General features: G+C 39.9%; 1 protein-coding gene across 4 annotated transcripts in view; it reads left to right on the forward strand.

The window, feature by feature from the left end:
* Nucleotides 1-16,708, forward strand: part of Focad (focadhesin) — a 294,020-nt gene that overhangs the window by 212,178 nt on the left and 65,134 nt on the right. For all 4 annotated transcript variants that reach the window (XM_021160670.2, XM_029475893.1, XM_029475892.1 and 1 more), the window contains 2 exons: nt 10,746-10,838; nt 15,070-15,158. In XM_021160670.2, coding sequence (XP_021016329.1) covers nt 10,746-10,838; nt 15,070-15,158 — 182 coding nt within the window. The remainder of the gene's footprint in view (nt 1-10,745; nt 10,839-15,069; nt 15,159-16,708) is intronic.

Raw genomic sequence — 16,708 nt, forward strand, 5'->3', positions numbered from 1 at the left:
AAAGAATGGGAATGGGTGGGTAGGGAAGTGGGGGGCGCTATGGGGGACTTTTGGGATAGTATTGGAAATGTAATTGAGGAAAATATGTAATAAAAATAAAAAAAAAAATCACCCTCCTATGCATTTCCCTTCTCTCCCTTCCCCTTCCTTTCTTCCCTTCCCACCCTCCCTCTCTCACTCAGTCTCTTCCTCTTTCTTGGATATGTGTGTTTTCTATTTGTTACGATTTCTGTACTTTTACTCAAATCATATATCTTAATTATTGTTACCTAGCAATAAGCCTTGAATTGAAGTGGTATCTAGGCCCTTTGCTTTTCTATATAAACATAAACACAGCTTTAAGAAATCACATGCTGGCTCTGATGTAGATTATAAATATATCAGTTCCGTAGGCCACTTGGCAGGAAACTGAAATAAGGAACACCGAGTCTCTCCACTCATGAACAATGTAATCTTTGCATTTAGTTAGGTTAACATTTTGTTTGCATATTTTAAATCTTGCAGGCCTTTTGTTACATTCACTAACCATTACATTTTGTAACTAGGATTCATTCTGTTTGATTTTCTGCTTATTGATACTATGTAAAGACAACAAGATTTTGCTTTTCTACCTCAACTCTAGCTGAATAGTAAGGCAGAAAGTCCCATAATCTCACCTACTTCATATTCCTCTTTGTTTCATTGACTTCTTTGTGTATTAAAATTCATTTGTTCATTCATTCACTCGCTCATCCATTCATTTATTATTTTCATGTATATGTGCATGCCTATATGAATCTATGTGTACTACATGTGTTCAGGAGAGGACAGAAGAGGACACAATGTCCTGTGGAACTGGGGGTACATGCCACACTGAGCTACCATGTAGGAACAGAACTCTGAGAGAGCAGTAAGTGCTCTTAATTGTTGAACCATCTCTAGCCCCTCTTTCTTCCTTTTTCTTTGCCATATGTTGTTTAGAATCACTTGGATGGTATTTCTGAAATAACATTCTAGGATTTGATTAGAACCTCACTGGAGTACATGGTTAGGGTTGAATCTTCTATTTATAAGCTTAGCATATCTCCCAATTTATTTAAATCATTGGTTTTTCATAGTATATAGTTTTTCTCATGTTGATTTTGTAAGTATTTCTGTACATTTATACCCACACATTCCATTTCAGGTGATATTACTGTCACCGAGTCTCACATTTTAATATTTATTTGTTCATTGTAGATATAAGGGAAAGCGGTTGGGTTCTGTGTATTCTTGTATAAACTAGCCTTGCTGAGGTGACTAGTTCCTGGATCTTTTGGCCAATTTGTTTGAATTTTATATGTAAATGCCTATGTTGTCTGTGGCAGAGGCAATTTTTCTTTCCTTCCAGTATATGTTAAACTTTTTGTTTCTATCATATTACATCAGTGGGGACTTCTGGTATGATGTTGTAAAGAACTGCTGAGAATTGACATATCTGCCTTGTTCTGATCTTTTAAAAATAGCTTTCAGGTTTTTGCCATGTGTATTCTATGGGATTCTTTTGGCTTGGGGTGTTGTATAGATTTTCCTTGTCAAGCTTGGACTAAAACTTGGTTAAACTAGTTGGAAGTTGAGTTCCACAAGCGCTCTTTTCCACAATATTGATCTGATGTGTGATCTCCCCACCATACATTCTTGAATATCGACCCACTCGCACAGGATAAAGACCACTAATTGTAGTGAATAAATTTTTTAAATATTGTCAGACTCATTTTGCTCATGCTTTTGAGGAGTTTTGTATTTATGTTTATGGGAAATATTGTTCTGTGGATTTCTTGTCAGTGTCTTCGTCTGGTTTCAAATTGGGTAACACTGACTTCATAGAATGAGGAAGTGTCTGCTTCTGTCTTCTATAAGAAGCATAGAGAATCAGAATGATTGCGTCCTTAAATGTTTAGTAGCAGTTAGCTATGAGCACATCTGAGACTTATACTTCTATTCTAAACAGCTATTAGCTGTTTAAAATTTTGTTTTTCTTAAAAGGTGTAGACCATTCAGATAATGTATTTTTCATGTGAACTTTGTGCTTTTCAAGGCAGTGGTCTGTTTTCTAGGTAGTTAATTTGGGGCATTGAGTTTGTACATGGTGTTCTTCATTACTCTTCTAATTTTTGTAGGGTCTAGAGTTGTATCTTTTCTTTATTTCATTGTTTTTTCTTGTTTGGTTTGCTACAGGTTTATTGTATTCGTTTAACTTTTCAAAGGACCAGCTTTTAGTTTTCAATTTCAACTACTACTGTTCCAATTATTCTTTTATAATGATGTGGGGCATATGTGCTCCAGAGCATATACAGGTCACAGAACAACTTGATTCTCTAATTCTTTTTTTTTTCCCATCTGTTTCTTTTTTTCTTTCTTTTTATTAGATACTTTCTTTATTTACATTTCAAATGTTATCCCTTTTCCTAGTTTCCCCTCTGAAAATCCCCTATTCCCTCCCCATTACCCCTGCTCACCAACCCACCCACTCCCGCTTCCTGGCCCTGGCAGTCTCCTATACTGGGGCATAGAGCCTTCACAGGACTAAGGGCCTCTGCTCCCATTGATGACCAACTAGGCCATCCTCTGCTACATATGCAGTTAGAGAGCCATGAATCCTACCATATGTTTCTTTGGTTGGTGGTTTAGTTCCAGGGAGCTCTGGAGATACTGGTTAGTTCACATTGTTGTTCCTCCTATGGGGCTGCAAACCCCTTCAGCCCCTTGAGTCCTTTCTTTAGCTCCTTCATTGGGGACCCTGTGCTCTGTCCAATGGATGGCTGTGAGCATCCACTTCTGTATTTGTAAGGTACTGGCAGAACCTCTCAGGAGACAGCTTTATCAGGCTCCTGTCAGCAAACTCTTGTTGGCATCCACAATAGCGTCTGGGTTTGGTGGATGTTTATGGGATGGATCCCCAGGTGGGACAATGTCTGGATGGTCCTTCCTTCAGTCTCAGCTCTGAACTTTGTCTCTGTAACTCCTTCCATGGGTATTTTGTTCCCCCTTCTAAGAAGGATCGAAATATTCACACTTTGGTCTTCCTCTTTTTTGTAAACCACCTATAGGATGCTGGAGCAGGAGAATTGCAGGTTCAAACGTAGTTAGGCTACATAGTAAATCTCAAAGAATAGCTTACTGTGTTAACTTAGGCTTCCTCTGACGGTGTACCCCAGAATGGTTTCTTTCCCTTCCCAGATATCAGATATAGAGGGTGACTTTTATTTTGTGTTCATTATGAAAATTTGGTAAAGCTCTAAGTGGAACATGCAGAAGTATGTGGTGGTCTAATGACTTAAGCTTCTGATCCTCTGATTATACAACTCTTCCCTGAATCTGGCCAATCTGGGATTTCATACTGAGGTTCTTGTTAGCATTAGGTGTCTGCCTCTGGGTGACTGTTCAAGTAAGTTGTGGTTCTCCGTGTTTGCCTGCTTTCTTTCAAGCTGCACTTTGCTGTGCTGTGATCCCTCACAGGTCTCAGAGAGACATGGGGGGAGGGCAGGGGCATCAAGTTGTGTTCTTAGCATGTGTCTTAGGATGTGTTCTTCTCAGTTGTGTTTCTTAGGATGAATTGTGGGTTGTAAGCCCCTTATGTGCCAGACTGGAACGGGCATTTTTATACTTGACGTATATTTTATATGTAATAACTTTATTAATGCGTCTCAAAAAACATGTGTTGGCTAAACTAAGACTTTTTGATGCCATGGTGAACTATTTATATAAAATCATCTCATAAATTCCCCCTTATTTCCCTGCTTTTCAAAACAAACAAACAAGCAAACAAAACCCCTGATGTTCCACCATGCTATTACACATTTGAAAGGATTGCTGACAAATATCTGATGCAGAATTAACCCATATGACTAGTATCTTAGGTTTGGGCAAATCCATGTGCCCTCTCTCTTTGATATTTTGAATTGGATCCCACCAGTGGTCATATCCTATCTTCTGGGCTTCTCTATTGCCTTTCTCTTCCCTGATAGATCCCTCCTGCCCTTTGGGAGGAAGCTGAGGGCAACGTCAGTTTTCTTTTCTGGAATTTGCTGTTAACCCCATCATCTTTGGCATTTCCTACTTTAACATGATATTCTCATCTAAATTAGGCAACACTGGCTTATCCTGGCATGAGAATGGCAGTCAAATTTCATTACTTTCTCCCTTCTTGGTGATAATGATGTTCCTGATCATGTCAGTGCCACCGAGCCATGTTTATGCTTAGCATTGAGTAATGAGCTGCTCTTCCATTTGTGTTTTAGAGAAACCTTATTCAGCCATACTGGAAGCTGGATAATGATTTCTGAGCAAAATCATTGGGGGTGGTGGTGGTTGTTCTCCTCCTCCTCCTCCTCCTCCTCCTTTTCTTCTTGTTCTGATCATTATATAATTTTTATTTATTAAAAATTAATTTTGCTTTAATTCTTTCCTCCAAGTTGTTTCAAGTTAGATATTATGTAGCCACTTGTTTGAAATATAAGAAGTGCAGCCTCACCTTTTCTTTCCATTGCTCCTTTGTCTTAGAAATATTTCTTTAAAAGTACAGGAGTATTGTTCACATTTATGCCATATGAAACAACTACGTGAAAATTGAGAATAATAGTGGGAAGAAATTATATCTGTGCCTTTTACAGATTCTCCCTAGCAAATACTGTGAAAAGTATGGATTGCTGTGTTTTAGATACTCCATAATTACCATGTGGATGTGAGTTGTTATGGTAACTGGGTTTCCCCTTCTATTAAATAACAGAGTAAATGGTTACTTGAGATGCAATTGAATTGTCAGCTTTCAAGCTAATGTTATCCTGATAGGAAATGGGGTGAGGAGACAATGATGGAGGGGAGAAGGGGGGGGGGATTGAATGTCTGGAAGCTACTTACAAGAAGATGAGGGCTTTGTACTTTAAGAAGGCATCCTCTTAAGTTCTCCCTTCTCTTACTATTTATCAGTGGATAGGGAAGGCCGAAAGTTATTTCCTAGGAACTGGATTACTAATGACAGAAAGTTGATGCCTCTTATTCAAATTTATAAACAGCCATGCAGTGAGTGTCTTTTAGGACCTCTCACGAGTGAAAACAGTGTTTCTTCTGGAAGAATGAGTGTGGGGGTTGATACTCCTTTGTATTCCATGTAGTAACTGAAATCAAATTCCTTTATTCTTTTCCTTTGTTGTGTTTGTTGTTATGGTGGTCGAGGAGATGGAGGTGGAGGTGGAGGTGGAGGTGGAGGCGGTGGTGGAGGCTGCGATGGTGGTGGTGGCCATGGCTGAGGTGCAGGTGGTTTTCATGGTAACTGTGAACAGGGAAATTGTCTTGCTTTATCAAGTTGGGGGTCATAACATTAATAGAAAATACTTGTTTATCTGTCAGGTTTGCACACTGTTCTGCCTGTCCTACTCTAGTTTAACAAGTAACCTCATCAAAAGTTTTTCTTATTTGATTTAGAGTAGTTACTAAAAGTCTGTAACCTGAGTATTATATATTTAATTGCACAATGCTGTTCAAGAAGCAGAGTGGGTTATGTGGTTCCATTAGGAAAACATATGGAGAGAAATGTATTTTTTGTTCTCTCTCCCAACATTCTATTATATTTTTAAAAAAACGTGTTTCTAAGCATGATATCCCCATGAGCTAGGATTTCAGGTGCACTAAGCAATAATCTAGATGCTTATGGAATTTCAGATTATAACGTTCATAAAACTCCCTGCAAAATGTAACCTTTTCACTTAGAAGATACTAATGTGAAAATGAATATTTCTAGACTAGAATATTTTGGGCGTGTGCCTATAAGGTTTAAATAATAATTATGTGTTTACTTTAGTTATGCTGACTCAGACATGTTTTTTTTTATTTGTTTATTTGTTCTTGAAACAAATTCTCTCTATTCCTGGCTGTCCTGGAACTCCTGTATAGACCACACTGACCCCAAACTCACAGAGATTCACCTGCCTTTTCTTCCCAAGTATTGGGATTTTAAAAAGTATATGCCACTATGCCTGGCTCTAGTTTTGTTTGTTTGTTTTTTAAAGCTTTGTGTTTCTGGAATGATTTAACGTTGAATGCCAAGCTGGTGGTGCAGGCCTGTATCCCAACAGCTCAAAATGTTGAGGCAAAAAAATCATCAGTGCAAGACCAGTGTAGGTTAAGTTAGTGAGCACTTACTGCAGAATAAAAAGTGAAATGAAGGTTTAGGATATAGCTCAGTAATAGAGTGCTTGCCCAACTATGAATGACATTTGAGGCTCCCTGTCTAATTCCCAGGGTTACAATAAAAAGTTGAACATAGTAGTTTTATGATTACTTTTAAAATTTCACTTTATAATTTTAAGACGACAAACATTTCTCTGTGTTCAGGAGATGTGGTATATTTAAATAATTTTAACTCAGTGGGTGTGCATAAACAGTGTTGCAGGCACTATGAAGGGTCTCAGAAAAAAGCAGGATGTAATCTGTGCCTCAGAGTTGTGTGAAGTTCCAGACATCCATAGTATTGTAGAACTGTAGAGGTGAAAGAAATCAGCTTACTATGATGAAATGATAGGAAGAGGGGGCACGGAAAGTGGAGAGGTGAACGGCTCCATGGGTTCCATGAAGAGCAGGGCAGATGTGGAGCTGGTTTGTAGTTCAGTTCTCTAGAAGAAGATTACATGATGCAGAGGTCTAAGAATTAGGGAGAAATTCATTGAGGTTCTTGGAGCAGCACAATTATCTCTTAAGTGAATGAGGATGTTTTGATACTGAGAAGATGTTAAGTACTATAAAATGCTTTCATGATATTTTTTTTTTCTGAGACAGGGTTTTTCTGTATAGCCCTGGTGGATATTCTTTATGAACCATTAAAGCTTTTGCACAGAAGTCCTGAGTAGTTGGCACCATTTGTGATGGGTTAGCAGAGGAGAGAGGTGAGATCACTGAAGATCTGATAGGTGTGTCATAGTCACGTGGGGAGAACTAGGACTAGGCCAGTGAGGAAGGAAGTGGGCACATACAATCTGGCATTTCAGAAATTGGCTTGGTTGTCGAGTCAAGGAAAACTTCCAAGATAAGTCTGAAGTTTCAAACCTCGATAACAGGGTTATTGATACATGATATTGACAGACATAGGAAAGATCAATCAGTGGGTTTTAAATGATGATAAACAAGCCAACTGAGTGTAAGAGGTAGTAGAAGGGCAAAGTCTGAGAAATGTGTACTCAAAGCAGTGGTTTTCTAACTACCTTTGAGTTCTTAAGAGATTTATTATTTTTAATCATGTGTGTGTGTGTGTGTGTGTGTGTGTGGTTTAGTGCACATCGGTTACTGGTGCCCACAGAGGCCAGAAGCATTGGATCCTCCAGGAACTGGAGTTACAGGCTTTTGTAAACTGCCAAACCTAGGTGCTGGGAATTGAACTCAGGCCCTTTTCAAGAACAGCACATGTGCTTAACCACAGAGCCATATTTCTGGCTCTACTTTTGATTTCTTTTTAATTAAAAGAAATTTAACTGATACATTACACATAAAATTATGCATATTAAATTATTCATATCTTTAGTCATATCTGATATAATCTACAATGTGTTAATTCATGCAAACTATGTATGTTTTTATTGAGCTATAACTTGATATTGATTTCCCTGTTATTGTACATACTCTATGCATTTTGGCAGGTGCACATATCTTGTAGGCAGCACCCATCAAGATGAGAATTATTCCAGCATCTTAAAAAGTGCCTTCTCATGCTTCATGGTCAAACCTGTCACCTTCACAATCTCCTAACTTTTGTTCTTTTTTCTTTCTCCATCTAACTAAAGTTACAGCTTAAAATGTCCAGGGACCAACCACAGTGACCAAAAAGGCGCTCTGAGTGTCAGCTGTTTTCCTCACTGTGTCCACACAAATCTTCCTCTTGATTTTCTGACTCAAATGTTTAACATGGTATTAGAAGTGGAGTGGCAGATGGGATAGCTGGGTGCTTGAAGCCATTGCTCCACAATGTCATAGTGTCAAAGGGTCACATTACTCCATGGTGTACAGCCACTGTGGTGTTTGTTTGTTTGTTTGTTTAACCTGAGTGGCTGTAGACACCCCTGCAAGGTTTTCCTGCTCTGTGCTTTCCAGTCTTCACCTCAGTGGTTATTTACCTCAGTGGTCATTTACATTTTACATTTAGAATGTAAATGAGACCATCCAGTTCCTTTTTTTTTTTTTTTTGGCATTTGTGAACATGCTGATATGGACATTTATTTACAAATTCTTGTTTGAAATCATTGTGGAGTCTATTTAGAAGTGGAACTGCTCAGTCATATGGTTTGCTGTGTTTACTATTATGAGAAACCACCAAATGTTTCCAGTAGCTGAACCATTGCATATTCCCTTTAACACATGTGTCCTCACTGTCAGCTGATTTTCACTCAGACTTAACCCTCTCAGCGAGACCTACCTTGAGCACTCTGCTTAACCTTGGAGCCTGCCCAGCCCTTGCCCCTATTTCATTAGTTAGCACGCTTCTCATTGCCTGTTTGTCTGGACTTCTTTTTAAGTGTATGAGTGATGTTTCATCAAATTTACTATGTCATACACATGGAGACTTCCCTCTTATTCTTCCTGAAGTAGGAAGGACCTATGTACCCGAGCAGTCCCTCACATAGCTGTCACTATAGGAGTATGTAAGGTTAGTTACAGGAAAGACTTGAGTTTCTCATGTTTATTAAAACACTGCAATACAATGATTGCTGGCCCTGCTCTATTAGCTGTGGGTTAACTAGAATTACAACTTGTGATTTGGGATTATTTCATTGACTTTAGTTTCCTGATGACTTATTACTGGTCTAGCAAAATAGACAAAATTTTCATACTTTATCAATGCCAATTGAGTTTATTTTTCAGACTAGCAACATCAACCTCAAAGATAGGCAATGTATGTAACTTTGTATTGAAATGAAATGGCTTCCTAATAATGATTATGGAAAACCTTTTAACCTGAGATGCAAGTGAGAAGGGCCTGGCTTTCATCATGCTGTTGCTGAGGGGACACTCAGGAGAGCGCTTTGAATGCTATCCACTCAGCTTCTTCAGGGCACCCTAAGATTGAGGGATAATTCCATAAAGCATGGGGAGGCTAGGCTGGAAGGCTGGAAGGCTGGAAGGCAGTGTTCCCTGCATCCCTGCATCCACCCCGAGCGTGGCCAGATCCACAGGAGGATTGGTTGGGGCTCCTCCTGATGACCTCTTTCAGATGTGCCCCCTGGCAGGAGTAGCTTTCTTTTTTGAAGCTCAACATTCCATGTGCTCCTTTCCATATACGTTTGTCTAGAATCCTTTCCCTTTTCAAAGTCAATATTAAGAATGGGTTGAAACTATTGTCTTTCCCAGTGATTCAGTGTTCTTTTTTGTCAGTGTGTTGAGGCTGACAAGAATTCTTAGTAGTACAAAGATATCCATGGAGTTCTGGCAGGGGAATCTGAAAATAGTTTGTAGTTTTAAGTAAGTGGTAAAATTCAAGTTGCATTATTGGAGCCCCCAAATAGGAGCTAATGATAATATATTTTGTAGACAGGGAACATGGATTTTTCACAGGAAAGGATGAAGTCTTTGGAAAAAGAATAGGGATGGAAACTGAGGATCTCCTTCTCAGCTGGATATGTAGCCGAGGTTGTTGTTTAGCCCCTGGATAGTACAAGAAAAACCAGGGCTGGAGGGCTCATTCCCTCAGGTGATGGACACAGTGACAAGGCCCTTCGCACCCCACCTGGCAGTCTGAATGAATACTCAGTCAGAAGAAGTGTTTATAATCTCATGCTGTTCAAGCATCCAATGTTTGGAAAATCCAGCAGTGGCGTCATAAGGGATTGGCAGAATTAACCCTGTTGTTCTCTTCTGCCCCATACCCCGTAGAGCCTTCACAGTCACACCTTGCAAACGGTTTGTGCCCATTTCTTGCACAATTCTGTCATGATTGTATACACACTTCTCTCTGTCCTGTATTGGGAGGTGGGTGAAAGCTTAGGGACATGGATGAAAGTGTTGCTCGTTGAGCTGAGGGATGCATGAACTGTGAAGCACTGTATCTGTTTCTCTTGAGGCATCTTGAACAGGAGCAGACGCTGGGAAAATGTGTTGTAAGATTGCTGTGTACTAATAGGTGGAAACCGAAATGACTGTGCAAGCCAGGTGCTTAGTCTGGGCTCTCCTCCGGAGACCTGACTGTTGGCATGTATTGTTTTTCTCCTGTGAGCATACACACATGAGAGGGCAGCTATCTAGCAGAGCACATGATGGCTGGGTATCACACTCATCTACATGCAGGTCTCACTGTGATGTCTACCCAGCATTTCTGTTGGCAGTTTATGCTTATTACTTCAGAAATGAATATTTGGAATCCAGGCTATGAGTAATATTTGTTTTTATTTAACATTATTGGGGAGTTTGTTAGACAGTTCCCCATCTTTGGCAGGAGGTTTTATAGCCTTTCCCCTCGGTTTTCAGAGGAGAATTTATATTATGAATACATCTTAACTTGCTATTATTGCAGGGTTTCATTTGCTTTAATTTAGAAAATTCCAGGCTTACTTTATTTTGTCTTTACAAGATTCCACATTCTTTTCAACTGGGAATACAGTAAAGATATTATTTGTGGTTCCAGTCCTGTACTAATTTGGTTTGTTTTAGAAAACAAACCACTTAAATAAAAGGAAAGAAGAACTGAGGTTTTCATTTTTCTCTGAATTCTGTACAGTCTCATGTGGTTTTGTTCATCTTTCCCACAGGTCCATGTCCAGCTTTCAGAATGGCACCGTGCAATCTTTCTTCCACAGGCCTGGCTTGCATACATGACTCGAGCTTACCATGCCATTTTACAGGTAGGGATGCCACAAGGGGGTCTGCTTTGTAGGAGACCATTTCCCCCTCATCACTGATTTTATAACGATGTGTATTAACCGTTGGAAGAATTTTCTCTCTGGGACTGACTGCAGAATATCTACTACCCTCTGCTTCTAAGGTCCCAGTGAAAAACAAAGTTCAACTGCATGAATGTCCCTCTGGGTAAACAGTGGGTTTATTGGGCTTATTTGAAAGCATGGATGAGGCTTATTGAAAGGAATGGGGGTTATCCCAAAGAAGCCTCCCTGGAAAGTCTTCCTCCTGGTATGCCTCGTTTTCTCATACCTGCACAGATGATATCCCCCTTCCCTAGGCTTCTCTAGCCTCTCCCTCTTTGGAACACCCCAAGATCCCATGCCATTAAGGCAGAATTGCACACAGCTGGTTAGGAGTGGCTGAATTCTAAGGTGTAGGTCTGTGACCTTCCCCAGCTTCTAATGTGAAGGAATGACAGTGTTCAACAAGCCAGGCTAGATTATCTTTTGCAAGCAGTAGAGATGGAGATTGTTCTACCCAGAGGATCACACTGAACAAGTGTAAGAGCTCTTGGGAAGGATAACACTATCAAATATGCAGTGGCTCCTTTTGCTTGTAAGAAATTTAAGGCCCGGGACATCTGTTTCTCTCTTACACACTCTAAGGAAGAGAGAGTGGGACGAGAGAGAGATTGGGAAGGAACGGAGTAAACCTGTGTCTGCTGAGAGAACCAGTGCAGCCATGAACTCACAGCAGCTGTGGCTGTCTGTGTAAGCCCCACACAAAATGGAGCTAGGTGGCATTCTAACGTGGAGGCGGGAGGAGCATGTTCTCCTACTCCTTGCTGAGGAGCTGCTGAGAGTTGATGGCATCTGGGGAGAGGCGAGCAAGTGTTCTCTAAGAGTATAGCTCCTGGTAGGTTGGTCAGGCTCCAGTGACCCCACCCTCATGAGTATATCAGGAATGCAAACTGGACTCTGGATTATTAGAAGCAAACTGGAAGCAAAATGAAAGATATGAATAGGGAGGGAGGGGGAGGTACAGTGAGTGACTGTGATCCAAATACAATGTATGAGAGTCTCACTGAATTGATACAAATATCACATTAAATAAAAGAAATATAAGGCATAGCATATAGTTACACTTATATTTAAATGTGGATATTCCTATGTTTCTGAGTCCCATCCAGAGCCTGCTTCTAAGCTCTATTCTCTTCTGCCCGTTTTGGCCTCCTGCATACCCAACTTGACTGCCCAGAATATCTGGTCTTGAGTGCCTCACACACTGAGCTCAGCATCTTGTCTCTATGTAGAACCTGCCTGTATCTTTAGCCCCATCCCTTGACAATTCTCTCAGACATTTATTTTTCTGCATTTTCACATTTATTTCTAAAAGTCAGCATGTATCCCTAATCTCTTGCCTTTCACACATACTGTTCTGTCTTGCCTCAGATGTTGCCATTTCCCTATGGCCACCCCGTTTTACCTTGTTCTTTAAATTAGTTAAGTATGTGTTGTACTTAAGTCCTCTCCCCACTGGGTACTGACTGAAAAGTCATTGTTAATAATGGTGTGTATGTCCATGGTCTGAGATTATTTAAGTAGCATGTTTCAGAAGAGGGCTTCATGGAATGCAAGGACTCATAGTGTTATAGGTAAGAGTGATGGCTGCCTTCTAAGGGCACAGAGACAAGAGCCAGGGGATGGGTTGGAAAGTGAGGCTGATTGAATGTCTGGACATTTGTGTTCCCATTTCCAATTCAAACCTCAGTGCAGTAGTGCAGTCATTTTAGCCTAGAACTGGTAGACAGTGTCTACCAGCTACTGACCCATTAGAACTGAGAAGGGGGCGGAGTCTCCACATCAACAGCAGGCAGGTCCTTGTAAAGTGCGTAGTCTGCAGCCCACACTTTGATAAGCATTGCTTTAGAGTCCCCATGTAATCAGCTCCTGCAAAGCTGCTCCTCTGGAATTCCTGCTTCCTGGTTCCTTGTTATTTTATCCTTCCCAGTATGGGCACCCCTTGTTTTGAATAGACCCTGAGTGAAGGGATGACTTTCTCATGTCTGTATACTTCTATAACCTCACTCTACACCACCAGACAATTAGTTTCTATTCAAGAGGCATGAGAGTACAAACCAGAGCACAGACTTCTCTGTGTCTGTGCTTCCCTTAGTCATTTGCAGATCCTCCTGGCAGGGTAGGGTGCTGAACTAACTTGCAGGACACAGAGGGAAATAAAATGCCCCTGCCTGAAAGCTACAAGCCCACTAGCCCTTTCACTACAGGATCCTCTGTGATTAATGAGGAAGGAACAAAATTCTGCAAACACCTGGAGAAGGAAAATGAGCAATTTCTGTAATCAGCTGAGAATTTATGTTACTTTAGGGGAAGAAGGGTGAAGTTGAAGACGGTTGTGATATAATTCAGACTTTACAAAAGCCTCCATTTTCCCCATAACTGCTACTATTTATTGAATACTTACATGTATGTAGCTAACACTTAATATATACTATGTCAATTAATGTTAACAGATATCCAGGGAAGTGTATATTATTAAGCCCATGTATAATGATATTATAGGTGGACAATCAGGGTAGGAAAGGGAAGCAAATACTTCAAAGCCACCAGTTGATAAATGAGAGAAATAGAATTTAATTTGGATTCTTCTGATTCCAAAGCCTCATGTGATTGACTAATACCATCATTAATTGTAATAACAAATAACACAAGTTGGTCTAATATTTTATTTACTTATTACATTTATTAATTTAGTGTGTAAGTGTGTATCTGTGTGTGTATCTGTCTGTCTGTGTGTCCATCTATCTGTTAGTGGGTGTGGGCATGCCATAGTACATATGTGGAAATAAGAAAACAGCTTATTGGAACAGATTTTCTCCTTCTACTGTGGGTGCAGGATTGGAGGCAAGTTCCTTTGCCTGCTGAGCCATCCGTCCTGCCCTGGTCTAGAAAAGGGACATGCATTTATGAAGTCTTTTATTTTTATTAATATAGACCTAGTATTCTCTCCAGCTGGCATAGTGATGTGTATGTTTGTTTCCTTTCACTTAAGATCTCTTTCCTTTGAATTTTATATTCAGTTACATTGAGAATTGAAATGGGAAGCTGAAAGGTTCTCTTAAGAAAGGACTTGGAAATTCAGCAGTGTGCTATAAATTTGTCATTCGTACTTGACAAATGCTTGTGTTCTTTAGCTGATGAGTTTCTTGATTGGATTCATGCATTTGAAACTTTAAAAAGTATCCTAAATGATTTGGAGCAACATTGAGATCCTTGTTTATATAGGAATTCATATCCTGGGGGTGTCTTCTGTTACAATAGCTATGGGTACTTCCATCTGGTGCTGGACAGGTTTGATAGCATTAAACTTGATCAGTTCGAGGAGCTGTCTTCTTGGCTACCCTTAGGAGAAAGACTGAAAGGTTTACATCCTATATTACTTTCTGGAAGTTGGTATGTAGGAAGGACACCAGAGCTTTTAAACCCTGAACCATCTCTCCAGCCCCCAAACCATGAAAAAAAATAGTTGAGTATTATCCTATAATCTTTATTAAATCTGAGATCATGTCCAAGTTAGAATTCATTCATAAACTAATATTAAACTACAATTTAATATTACATTAAATAATATCATTGACAGTGAAGTAAAGGGAGAAAACCTGATTATAGTAATATGGTATAAACTTATGTCGTTTAATATTTGAAGGTATTGGCCTTAAAGAAAGAATATTAACTCTATTTTTATTCCATGGTTGAGAACTCTATTTCTATAAGAAGTAGAAATGTCATACTGGTGATTACCTTTTTTACTTTTCTTCTTTTTACATAGTACCTACATCTTAAGTATTATATTCTCATCTAATTCATTTTCTGCTCTTCTGTCATAACAGTGGTGCTCAGACCTCAATCTCTGTATAACTAAAATTGTCAGTCACTGACCATTGCCATGTAGGAAACTTTAAGATGGGACCCATGAGTACCATATCTGCTTTAAATGACATCCTAGAAGAGCAGTGCACTGAGTCAGCCAAGCTCACGAGCTCTTTAGGACTCGCCTCTTGTGAACACAGAAGTTCTCTGAGTAGTGATACGAGTGTTCTCCTCACTCATGTCCGTTCAAGGTCTACTGAGGCACCAGGACACTTGTGGCCAGTGGCCACAGGACTTTTCATCCTACAGGTCTACATGCTGATTCCTCCTGTGTGCTTTACAGGGAAGGATAGCAGAGCTGGAGCTGCAGCTGCAGCATGGCAAGGAAGGCCCTGAGGAGGTGCAGTACAAACGAAGCACAGCCTGGCTCTGGTAAGAGGCATTCTGTGGTGTGCTGTTGTCCTGGAACGTGAGCAGTAAATGTCTTAACTGCCCCCATGCTGGCTACATTACCTGGTGTGAGCTGGAGGGAACTCCAGAAACCCCAGAGGTTTATTTTCACCTCCTTCTTAGATATGATAAGGAACACTGTTTTCAGAAATATATACATGTGCACGTGTGTGTGTGTGCGTGCGTGAGAAAGAGAGAGAGAGTGTGTGTGTGTGTGTGTGTGTGTGTTAGAGGGGGCGATTCCCATTTCTCAGTGTCTATGAAGGACTGGTACCAGTATCTTCTTTGGAGTGTAAAAACTGCAGAAGCTCATGTCTCATATACACAGTGTAGTATTTCCATATAAGCTATGCACATCCTTCCACATACAAATCACCTCTAGATTACTTTGGCAACTTAGACAGGGTAAATTCTGGAATATACCTGAACTGTATTGTTTAGAGAATGTACATACATACTGAGCCCAAATACAATTGTGCCCAAATGCATTCATCTGTGTCGGTTAACTCTCTGGATGTGGAGCTCACAGACACAGAGGGCTAATTGAATATGTCTGTATATTTTTTCCTAATGCAATGTGGGAATGGTTTGGTCCCCTCCATGTTGTTTCTTATAAGGGATTGTTTTAGTCACTTTGTATAAAAATTCTATTTTCCCACGCAATTCATTGCCATTCCACATCAGATAGAGTCTAGAGTTGTTCCTCTTCTCCTCTCTTCACTAAGTCATTTTCATGATTGGGTCAGCCTTTCTACCTCAGGGCTTTGGTTTCCTCGGTGGATGCTCCCTAGGATGCTTCTACTGTATTACCTAGAAATGTAGAAGTACTAACACATTTAAAGCAACACAAATTGTTATGTAATTTGAGAAGACTAGTTTGTCATATTAATTGATATGTCAAACAAGGGACCAAAAACCTCAAGAGCTTTGTCTATATCCACACATTTCTTTACTCAAAATTAAAAGGTACTTGGTTGTAGAAAATAAAATCTTTAGTTATTTGATTCTGTTGTTTTCATTTCATAGACTTTTGATAAAAACCAATGGATTTATTATTAGAAATTAAGAATATTGGTTTCACTTCCTTTTTTTTTAAATGTGTATGAGTGTTTTGCCTGTTTGTCTGTACATCATGTGCATGCAGTGTCCACAGAGACCAGAAGATAACATCAGGTCAGTAGAATTGGAGTTACAGATGGCTGTGCTACCATACGCTACCATATGCGTGCTGGGAACTGAACCCAGGTATTTTGGAAAAGCAGCCAATGCTCTTAGCCACCGAGCCATCTCTCCAGTCTCCCTTTTTGCTGTTTTGAGATCTAGTTTAATGTGTCTAATTTGACAAGAATGGTATATTTACTGCATTCTCAAAGATATAGACCTATGGACAGCGTCTCTAATGAAACTCACAAGTTGAAGAGATGTGAGTATCAGTTAGAAACGGTCCTGGATGTTTCTTTAGCACAGTATTGACCTGGAGACTTTTCTATACACCTGATAAGCAACTGATAGGCCATTTTGAAATGAACTCT

Source organism: Mus caroli, chromosome 4 (assembly GCF_900094665.2).
Source record: "Mus caroli chromosome 4, CAROLI_EIJ_v1.1, whole genome shotgun sequence".
Taxonomy (NCBI): Eukaryota; Metazoa; Chordata; class Mammalia; order Rodentia; family Muridae; genus Mus; species Mus caroli.